An 11,146-nucleotide genomic window follows, 5' to 3' on the forward strand; every position below is an offset into this window, starting at 1 on the left:
ACTGCCATGTGGGTGCTGGGAATCGAACCCGGGTCCTCTGTAAGAGCAGTCAGAGCTCTTAACCGCGGAGCCATCTCTCTTTAAATGATTAGGCAAAAAAAGGAGTGTGATTTTGTGATATGGGAATTACATGAAATTGGAATTTATGCAGTTTTATTTGGAACCCAGCCCCACAATTCCTTTGGGTTGTGTATTGAATATTTGCACATGAAGATTGTGTAGCCCACAAAACTTGAATTGTTTCCATTCTAACCTTTCAGAGATGAAGTATTTGAACCTTGATCCAGCATAAATCCTGACGGATGGCTATAAAAGGCATGTGAAATGGGCATACTGCAAAGTACAGGATTATATGATTTTTAAGAATTTAAGTTGTGGCTGAGTGAACGCCTTTAATCCCAGTAACTCTGGAGGCAGAGGCAGGTGGATCTCTGAGGAAGACCCTGTCTCAAGAAAACCGGAGAAACAAAAGCTTCCTGGCAGTGAACAACTGTTATTTTACCTAGCACTTTAGGAGCCTGTGGCAGAAGGATCTCCCTTGTTCGAATCCAATCTGGGCTAAAATAGTGGAACCCTGTCTCAACAAAACAAAAACCACCCAAAAGCTAGAATCCCGGTGCAACAATTTAGATAACGGTTCTAAGGAATAATTTTGTGAGTCGCTTGCCCCCTTAGGGGATTGTCGAAGGGTTTACTTTACAATATTCAAAGCATACATTGAATGAACCAAGGACTCCCTTGGTCCACATTATCCCTGGGGCCAGGGGCCGGAGGTTGCTTACCACTGTGCAAGGGCTGTGGGGTCCTGTTCATTCCTAGCCAAACGTTGTCATGTCAGCCAAACAAATAAGAGATTAGACTCGGAGGGACCCGCCCTCATCCCATAGAAGCGCATCTTCCACTGACGCTGCACGCCTGTCACTCCTGGATTTCCAGGAACCTTTCTGAAGAATTTACCGGTTGGATAGACCAAGGTGGGCGGGGAAAGGAGGGATCAGCAGCAGCCAATCGGGGCTCGGCCCAGCCAATAGGGTCGGGTCACTTGGGGTTCAGCCAATCGGGCTAGCCGAGGAAGCCCTGAGTCAGTGCTTGCGCCCGACGCGCCCAGCTGTGGCTGCCGTTGCGCGGCGTCGCGGTGCTGGCAGTCGGCCTAGCTCGCTGCTGCGTGCTCAGGGAAGCCCTGACAGTCCGGGTCCCCTGACCATGGGGCGGCAGTGGGGACCCTCCATGAGGTCAGCCGAGCAGGCAGGCTGCGTGGTGAGCGCCTCCCGGGCCGGGCAGCCTGACGTGGGCTCGTGGAGCTGCAGCGGGGTGATCCTGAGCCGCAACCCGGGCCTGGTGCTGTGTCACGGAGGCATCTTCACCCCTTTCCTGAGGGCGGGCAGCGGAGCCCTGACCGAGGCGTGCGTCGCCTTCCTGCCCGGCGACAGTTGCACCGACGACCTGCGCCTGCACGTGCAGTGGGGTCCCACGGCCGCGACTCCAGCAGGCCGCGCGGAGCAGGGCCGCCCTGGGCTGTGCACTCCGCAGTGCGCCGGCCTGGGCCTCGGCCTGCAGCCCCGCGGGCGTCCTCTGCAGCCTCCGCGGCCAGCGGAGCTGCTGCTGCTGCTCAGCTGCCCCGCCTTCCGCGCCCACTTCGCGCGGCTCTTCGGCGCCGAGGCGGCCGAGCAGTGGCACTTCGTCAGCGCGGCGCCAGACGACGAGGTATCGGAGGAGGAGGAGGAGGACCAGCTACGAGCTCTCGGCTGGTTCGCGCTACTGCGCGTGCGGCGGGGCGCGGACGCGGAGGGTGAGGAGCGCGGGCCGGCCCTGGCCGTGGCGCCTCTGGGGAGCGTGGCCAAAGGCGCACCGCTGCTGGCTTGCGGCTCCCCCTTCGGAGCCTTCTGCCCGGACATCTTCCTCAACACGCTGAGTCGCGGCGTGCTCAGCAACGCGGCCGGTCCGCTGCTGCTCACCGACGCGCGCTGCCTGCCCGGCACTGAGGGTGGCGGTGTGTTCGCAGCTCGGCCCGCCGGCGCGCTGGTGGCGCTGGTGGCCGCGCCGCTCTGCTGGAAAGCCCGCGAGTGGGTGGGCCTCACGCTGCTCTGCGCCGCCGCCCCCCTGCTGCAAGCCGCCCGCGCCGCACTCGTCCGCCTGCACCCCGACTCCGCTGCCCTGGCCGCCCTCCTGCCGCCCGAAGTGGGCACCCCACGGGGCCTGCCCCTGCGAGACCTCGCACCCCCGTGGGCATCGGCCGCCGTGTTGGTGGAGTGCGGCAGCGTGTGGGGCTCCGGAGTGGCCGTGGCGTCTCGCCTGGTGGTGACCTGCCGGCACGTGGCTCCTCGGGAATCGGCCAGGGTCCTGGTGCACTTAGCCACCCCCAAGTAAGGCCTGAGCGCTGCCAGCACTCACCAGGTCTCAGTGTGGATTCGGCTTTCCACTCTGTGGCACTCTGAGGCTTAGTGCCTGTAGTGTGCTTAGAGACTTAGAACCCTGCCCTCATCCTTGAGGCCCAGAATAGGGGTAAGGAGAGCTGGGCCTCCTGGTGCGGCCCAGTGGATCTTGGACAAGATGCCAGGCACAAGCGACTTAAGCATTGAGATCCCTCAGGCTCCCTGTAGGTAGGACTGGGTGTCTTTGAACTCTCCACACAGCTTGGTCCGTTGTGGACAGCTCAGTTTCCTAGCCCAGCTAAGACCAGAGATTGCCCACCCTGCCAACCTCAGTCCTGAAAGTGGTGGTGAAGGCCCTGAAATGATGTGATGGCCCTTTAATCCTACCTAGTTTAGAGTCACCCTGCTGTGTGAAGATGGCAGGTGCAAGGCTGGGGCCCAGGCAGAGGGATGTGCTCTGAACATCTGGGTGAGCTCAGAGTGCAGCTAAGCTGGGACTTTACACAGTTAACTCGTTCCCTCTGGGTGTAACACCTTTGCTCTCCTTTTCTTTCCCTTTGCTCTGGGCTGGGGACAGGGGCCTTGCCTTCCTGCCTTGGTTTTCTGTGGTTTCCTCTGGGGCCCCAGGTGCTTAACTTAGGGCAGAGCTGAGCAGTTTAGCACCTGGGTATAAATGCCTGGCTTTCACCTTACCTGGCTCAACCAGCTCCACAGTCCAGGCTCTTCTGAATCTTGGAGGTTAGTCCAGTGTGCTGATCCAGCCCAGCTTTGCCAGAGTCCCCACTGACAGCAGACAGAACAAGTGTGGTTTTATAGGGAAAATGAGGATTTCCCTGTGGTATGGTCCTCACCCTCCCCTGACTCTTGCTCCCAAGAAAACTTTCAGGTCTTCTGGAAGCTACTCTGCAGAGTACATGTAGGGTGGCAGATCACTTCATTTGGCTGAGCTATCTGCCCAGGAATTGACATGTAAAGTTTTGAACCAGAGCCTGGCTCACACAGTATGCTACAGAAGTGCCAGCACATAAGTATATAGCGACCATCAGTGAGCCAATGCCAAAAGGTTCTAGTACATTTGACTTGTGACCTTGGGAAGGTTGCTCAACTTTGTGAGCCTCAGCTGGACCATCTAAATGGGGTAATACCTGAGTTTGTAGACTTAAAAGATCTAAATGAAACAATTCCCACAAGCATCAAGGCCTGGCTTGTAGCCCTCCCTAGGAGTCACATGCACATTATGGCTAGGCACAAGCAGTTTTGGGTAGAAACAGTCTATAGTTTGTAAAGCACTTCTGGTTAAGTGGCATGCCCAGAGCTGCCTGCCTGATGGGTTTGATGGTTGACACGCAGATATTCTGACTCCACGTTCATGACTTGTCTTGTGTTCTTCCTAGTGTTAAAGTGTCAGGAGGCTAGCTTTTGTCATTTGTTTTCTGTGCCCCCAGGAGTGTGGCAATCTGGGGTCGTGTGACATTTGCCACCCAGGAGACCTCTCCATATGACATAGCAGTTGTGAGCCTTGAGGAGGACCTGGATGGTGTCCCCATGCCTGTGCCTGCTGAGCACTTCCATGAAGGTAAAGGACAAAGGGCATAGTGTGAAGGAGGGTCGGGCTGGGCTGGACCCCAGGACAGAGTTAGTATTGACACTCAAAGCACAAAGACCAGGTGACTGGCTCCCTTTCCCCACCCTGCTGAGTTGAGGTTATTGGTGGAATTCTTGGGTTTTTGTGGTAGATTTCCCTGTGTGTCAGGACACCCCAAGTGCTAGGCAGAGTGGTAGTCTGCTGAGGGCCTGCAGCAGTGTGATACTGGGGTGCTAGGCCTTGGGAACTCCTACTAACAAACACTTAAGGCTGGTCACAGGAGTGAACGGCACCCTTGAGGCTCCAGTGGCATGATTTGGATAAAAGTCATTAATCTTTTTTTCTTAGATAGGTTCTTGCTATATCGCCCCAGCTGACCTGGAATTTACTATGTAGACCAGGCTAGCCTTGAACTCATAGTCATCTACCTGCCTCTCTGTGTCCCAAGTGCTGGGATTAAAGGCATGTGCCACCATGCCGGGCAAAGATTTATTTTTATTCTCTATGTATGAATGTTTGTGTAAGTGTATGTATATGCACCACATGCATATATTCCTGGTGCCCACAGAAGCCAGAAGAAGGCATTGTATTCCCTGGAACTGGAGTTACAGGTGATTAGAGTCTTTGCTTTCATTTCTCTCTTTAATTTTTTTAAGAACTTTATTTTTATGTGTATAAGTGTTTCGCTTGCATAGTATGTGCACCTGTGCATATAGCACCCATAGACACCAGAAGAGGGCATCAGATCTCCCTGGAACTGAGTTACAGATGGTTGTTAACTGCCATGTGGGTGCTGGGAACTGAATCCAGATCCTCTGCAAGAGCAGTCAATGCTCTTAACCTCTGAGCCATCTCTCCTTCTCATCCTTTTTTTTTTTTTTTGAAAAACAGTTTCATGTAGCTGAGGCTGGCCTTAAACAGCCTATATAACCAAGGATGACCTTGAACTTCTGATCCTCCTGCCTCTTCTTCTTAAGTGCTGGGATTACAGGAGTGCACTACCATACCCGGTTTATGAGGTGCTGGGGATCAAACCCAAGGTTTTGTGCATGCTAGGCACTCTACCAATGCAGCAATAGTTCCAGCCCCAAATATTCCATTTCATATGGTGACAAAAAAAGAGAGAGGCCTCTGGATTAGCGTCTCTCCTCTGCTTCTAGTGTCCTTAGAATGCTTAACTCTTCCCTGCCTCTGTTTCTACATCTGTCAAATGGGGCTGCTGCAACTTGCTCTTGTTCTTTGCATGGTGAGAACTGAGTGAGATGTGCCTGTGATCCACTAACTTGTGCCCTGCCCCTTCACAGCACTTGAGGAAGGAAAGTAGGGCTGCCTCATGACCACCATTGCCATGTCTTTTCACAGAAACTTAACCCCAGAGGGAGATGAATATTAAATCCACAAATGTGAGCTAGGTGATAGAAATCTCCAAAGTGACTGCATAGTCTAGGAAGGGAATGAGGACTGGGGACCCGCCTGATGCTCTGGAACAGTGGTTGGATATGTAGAGCTGGTAACACAAGGAATTCCAGTGTCTTCCTGCAGAGAGGTTCCTGGGATAGGCCTCTTGGAAGGTGCGAGGGTCTACAATAGGAACTCATAGAATGCAGGTACTCAGCTTCTCTCCTTCCCTCCCTGGCAGGTGAGCCTGTCAGCGTGGTGGGCTTTGGTGTCTTCGGCCAGGCCTGTGGGCCCTTGGTGACCTCGGGCATCCTGTCGGCTGTGGTGCAGGTGGATGACGCCCCAGTGATGTTGCAGACCACGTGTGCTGTGCATGGTGGCTCCAGTGGGGGACCCCTCTTCTCTACCCACTCAGGGGACCTCTTGGGTAATTGGCTCCTTCTTCCCCTAACCTCCTCACTGCCAGAACCCTGATTGTGCCAGTGAATGCTTGGCATCCAGCCCTGGGAGGCCTGTCTGGGATGATGGTGGGCCTTATGCTCTAAGTTAGTTTTCAGGCCACTTTGCCTCTGAGGTGGACAGGTAGGGCTGCTGAGCCTGGGAGGGGAAAGAGCTGATCCCTGGGTCCTTCCCTGGCACTGACCCACTGTTGTGACCTTAGGTAGGCCACTCAATCTCATTAGTCTATAAAATTCAGGACTTGGGATGAGTCAGAGTGTCACAAACTCAAAAGTCTAAAAAGCTGAGCTTGTGAAGTAAAGAATGAAAGAATGAAGACAGTGTAGTAGAGGGGCAGGCAGGGGTCAGCAAGTGGACACGCTCAACTATAGCAGACTGGCAGTGAGGGCAAGTGGTCCGGAGTATCACAGAAAGGAAGGAACCGGCTGGGCATAGCAGCCCACGCCTTTAATCCCATCACCAGGAGGCAGAAAGAGATGGAGCTCTGTGAGATCTCTCTGGTCTATATAGATAGTTTCAGGCCAGCTGGGGCTACAGGGAGACGCTGTCTCAAAAAGAAAAGAAAAAAAAGGCAGGAAACCTTTTTATTGTGTATGTAGTTGTTCAGGCTTTGTTTTCATGTTGCTCAGGTGGGCCCCAAACCTACATAGCCAAGGATGACCCAATTCTCCTATCTCTGCCTCCCAAGTGCTGAGATTACAGGCATGCACCACCATGCCCAGCCAATATTTCAACTTTTAAATTTTAGTGATGAATTCAGATTTTTTAAATTTTCTTTTTTTAATGTGTCTGAATGTTTGTACTGGTGCCTTAAGAGACCATAAAAGGGTATCGATCCCCTGGAACTTAAGTTAAGGAAAGTTGTCCTTTATTATTTCTACTTTTCCTTATTTCTAACTTTTTTTCTCCTGTAGTGAGAAGCGTTACTCTTGGTAGTTTATGTTTATTTTCAGCTCTTGTGTACAGTTAAGTCAGCTTCAGAATTGTATACCTGCATCTATGTGAGCCACAACTCTAGAAAGTGTTTGAGCACCAGGGGGCAGGTATGTGTGTCAAGACTAGTCTCACTCATTAGCCCAGGCTGGCCTTAAACTCTCTGTGTAGACCAGGCTGGTCTTGAACTCAGCAATCCTCTTGCCACAGTTTCCTGAGTGCTGGGATTATAGGCATGAGCTACCACATTTGATTTCCAAGGTTCTTAGGGAGCTCTCCCTCTCCTGAAGTGGGGTTTTGCTGTTGATTTGTGGTTGTCACAGCGTCTCCCAGGCCATTTTCCCTCACAACTGTGTACGGAGGCAATGCGGGAAGATCACCACAAGTTCAAGGCTAGATAGGGCTACATAGTGAGACTGTTTTAAAAAGCAAAACTAAAAATCCACAACCCCTGGGGCTAGAGAGATGGTTTAGGGGTTAAGAGCACTTGCTGCTTTTTCAGAGGACTGGAGTTTGGTTCCCAGAACCCACACTGGGCATCTGACAACCACCTGTAATTCTAGCTCCAGGGCATCAGAATAGTGGCACCTGCAAACATATAATCACAGAAACATATACACATAAATAAGAATAAAATGAATCTTTTTAGTTTTTGGTCTTTTTGAGACAGGGTCTTCCTGTAGTTCCAGCTGGCCTGGAACTCACTATGTAGACCAGGCTGGCCTCGAACTTACAGAGATCTGCCTGCCTTTGCCTCTTTGAGTTCTGGAAAAGGCGTGTACTACCACGCCCGACTAAGAATAAAATAAATCTTAAAACTACACCCTTCCAAAAATACTGAGCATGGTGGTACATGCTTTGTTCCCAGCACAACCCCCCAAATCCATACATACAGATAAGTGGATACAGAAATAAATATAAATGTGTATACATAAATCACTATACAGACATATACCCTAGCCTCTCTTAGCTCTGCCCATCAAAAGGACTCAAAGCAGTGAAACCTGACTTCAGTGAGCATGTCTAGGGCCCAGACTATGGCCTCTAAACACCTTTCTCTACTAAAAGGAACCAAGCATGGTTGACTAGGGCTGGGATAGGGAGAATCCTAGGTGAATCAGAAGCCTCTTATCTCAGAAAGGAGGCCTAACTGCATAAATGATGGGTGCATGGCATGAAGTCAGCACAGAAGAGCTCCTGTTAGAACAAAGTCAAGAAACAGAGAGGTAACAATACTGCGTGATTATGACCCAAAGAAAAGAATGAATATCTGTGAATACACAGCTATAAATAGACAAGAGAGTTTAGAAAGACGTAGCAACAGTGTGGGATTATAACCCAAAGAGTGCCTTATCTCTTCTGGAGAGATGCTTGGTGGGTAATGTGCTTGCTGTGCAAGCATGAGAACGAGTTTGGATCCTTAGTCCCCATGAAAAGAAAGCCAGGCAAACCAGTACATGCCTGTAGTTTCAGTGCTGGAAGGTTGAGATAGCAGGATTCCAGGGACTTGCTTGCCAGCCCTTCTAGTTGAATTTGTGAGTTGCAGATTTAGTCAGAAATAGTTTCCAAGACTAAGGGGAAAGCCTGGCATGGTGGGCTCACCTTTAATACCACACTTGGGAGGCAGAGCAGGTAAATTTCTGTGGGTTTGAGGTCAGCCTGGTCTACATAGCTAGTTTTGAGATCCTGTCTCCAAAACAAGAAAAATAGCGAGGGAGGAAGGGCCAGGCCCAACATTGGCCTCTGGCCTCTGCACTCACAGGAGCCCACACACAAGAACTGGCATCTTTGAGTCTACACTGCTACAAATGACTGAGAAAGTTCATACACGGAAACAAGTGAGAGTTCCTGGCAGAACTGTAATTAGTAAATATAGAAGAAATAAAGGAGAAAAATCATTAAGATACTGCAGTATGCACCCAGTGTAGTGGGTTAAGTGGTTAAGAACACTTGCTGTTCTTCCAGAGGATCCAAGTTTGGTTCCCAACACCCAAATGGCATCACGATTATTCTTAACTCCTGATCTGGCCTCTGAAGGCACCAGGCACACATGTTGTGCACAAACATGTAGACAAAAATGCTCATGCACATAAATATAGACACAAGCTGGGCGTGGTGGCACCATACATGCAGGCAATATACTCATACACATAATAAATTTTTATTTTTATTTTTTTGCTCTTTTTGAGACAGGGTCTCCCTGTAGCCCCAGCTGTCCTGGAACTCACTATGTAGACCAGGCTGGCCTTGAACTCACAGAGATCCACCTGCCTCTGCCTCCCAAGTGCTGGGATTAAAGGTGTGCGCCACCGTGCTTGGCCCTTATAATAAAATATTTTATAAGGTAGAAACAAAAAGAAAAACCACTGCAATAGTACCAACAATAGATTTAAATAGATGGGTGGTTAAATCTGTGCAAAAGTTTAAGTCAAAATAGTATTTGCATAATTTCAGAATATCTCCCTGAAACATTTAGTGCTTACAGAGAGGGAAGTCCTAAGCCTGTGGTTAAGAGGCCTGGTGGGTAAGTTTAGCTAACCAAGATTACTATCACAAGTCCTAGGGGCTGGAGTGGCTCAGTGGGAGAAGCCCTTGGCTAGCATGTATGAGGCACTGGCTTCCATTCCCAGCACAAGAAGAAAACATACTACATACAGATACCTCCTGATGCATGACATACTGGGAAGAACACAGGGCTTCTGTGAGATTCTTAGTAATGCAGAATTCAGTCTAATCACAAGAAATCAGGTAAAGCCATATAAGATAACGACCCTGCATCATTCAAAGTATAGAGGTCATAAAAGATAACGGAGGGGTTGGACTGATCGCTCAGGGATTAGGAACACTGGCCACTCTTGCATAGGATCTAGGTTCAGTTCCCAGCATCTACATGGTGGCTAAGAACCATCTGTAACTCCAGTTCCATAGGATCCAATGCTTTCTTTTGGCCTCTGTGGGCAGCACACACATGTGGTGTACTTATATCCATGCAGGCAATACACTCGTACACAAAAATAAAATCTTTTAAAAGAGGAGGGAAAATTGAGGGACTGGCTCCAGTACAAAGATAGTTCTACCTGCACCATCCATCCCCTGTATGGTGCCTTACATGTTCGTTGTTCTGATTCCCTAACAGGCATTGTCGCCAGCAACACCCGGGACAACAGCACCGGGGCTACCTACCCACACCTGAACTTCAGCATTCCCGTCACGGTGCTCCAGCCGGCCCTGCAGCAGTACAGTCAGACTGGTGACCTGTGTGGCCTCCAAGAGCTGGACCGTGCCACTGAGCCTGTCAAGGTGGTGTGGCGGCTGCAGCGGCCCCTGCCTAATGCCCCACAGAGCAAGCTCTGAGACTGTGACTCTTCTAGAAGATAGACTAGTTCAGGGCCTCAAGAAGAGGTGGTGAGGGAGGTGGTGGCAGTCCTTGCATCCAGGTTCAGTCAACCTGCTTTGTCACAACCCAAGCCGCTTCCCTATCTCCACCCATGGACTGTCCAAGAACAGACTTCTGCGCAGCCCCATGGGTCCCTGACCCACTTGGGGTGCCTTCTTGAGCCTATCTCATTGCTCCCAGTGCTAGGTCCAGCAGTGCCATTGTCCTTTCTGATAATTCCAGTCCAATGGACAGAAGCTGGTAGAAGGCAGGCCCAAGCTTGGTTTGGTGTCTCTCTCTCTCTGACAGCACTTGGTCTCCTTGAGTGGCCACTGCCTTTCAGCCAGGCTCTTGCCTGCTACTCCACAATTTACTGGTAGTGAAGTTTTCTTGGAAATCCACAATCCCAGCAGACAGTAACAGGAATGTTCCTGTTGCCACATACATGCAGGCAAGTCTCCAACAAGCCAAGACACTGGGCCTTCACTCTTGACAATGTGCCTTCATTTTCCAGCCCGTGGCCTGGGATACTGGAGTCTTGGGGGTAGAGCATGTGGTTGGAGCCGGGAATAATACTTTATATTTCAGAAGCTCTTCTTAAGCACACAATGGGGACTGGGGCAAGTATCTGGCCAAGAATTGGCTTGTCTGCGTTGTTTCCCAATAGGTTTCAGCTCACCGTGCTTGTTTGCCAGCCCAGCCCACAGCTGTACTAACTATAACTAGTCCATGCTGCCTGGGACATGTGGGTCCTGGAAAGTACAGGTTTGGCCTGGCAGCAACTTTGTGTGGAATGCTTTAGAAGTGCAGAAGCTTACAGTGGACCCTAGGTGTGGGAGTAGGTGGTCCAATGGGAATGTGGAGGGCTGAGTGGGTAGCCCAGTGGCGGGGCACTTACTTAGTAAGGCCCTGGGTTTGGATCCCCAGCAAGGACCAAAGCAACCCAAAAAAATGTGAGGGCAGTGGATGTAGCTCAGTTAGAATGCTCCCCTAATAAAGCTCTGGGTTTGATCCCAGCATTGA

General features: G+C 50.8%; 1 protein-coding gene across 2 annotated transcripts; it reads left to right on the forward strand.

Moving 5' to 3' along the window:
• Positions 1-78: 78 nt before the first annotated feature.
• Positions 79-11,146, forward strand: Tysnd1 (trypsin domain containing 1). 2 transcript variants are annotated; one of them, XM_017796816.2, is made up of 4 exons: positions 84-2,363; positions 3,818-3,948; positions 5,597-5,782; positions 9,884-11,146. In XM_017796816.2, the coding sequence occupies exons 1-4, from the start codon at positions 1,204-1,206 to the stop codon at positions 10,099-10,101; spliced, it is 1,695 nt and encodes a 564-aa protein (XP_017652305.1). In that variant the 5' UTR covers positions 84-1,203; the 3' UTR covers positions 10,102-11,146. The 2 variants fall into 2 exon arrangements, with proteins under 2 accessions (XP_017652306.1, XP_017652305.1); XM_017796817.2 differs by lacking the exon at positions 5,597-5,782 and having other exon boundaries at positions 79-2,363.

The sequence above is a fragment of the Nannospalax galili genome, unplaced genomic scaffold (genome assembly GCF_000622305.1).
Source record: "Nannospalax galili isolate Female #2095 unplaced genomic scaffold, S.galili_v1.0 scaffold853, whole genome shotgun sequence".
NCBI classification, from domain to species: Eukaryota; Metazoa; Chordata; class Mammalia; order Rodentia; family Spalacidae; genus Nannospalax; species Nannospalax galili.

Excerpts from the sequence above, each read along its gene's own strand:
- Tysnd1 (XM_017796816.2), top strand. The coding sequence starts at position 1,204 with ATGGGGCGGCAGTGGGGACCCTCCATGAGGTCAGCCGAGCAGGCAGGC. Across the intron at positions 2,364-3,817 it reads GTGCACTTAGCCACCCCCAA|GAGTGTGGCAATCTGGGGTC; the intron begins GTAAGGCCTGAG and ends CTGTGCCCCCAG. Across the intron at positions 5,783-9,883 it reads CCACTCAGGGGACCTCTTGG|GCATTGTCGCCAGCAACACC; the intron begins GTAATTGGCTCC and ends ATTCCCTAACAG.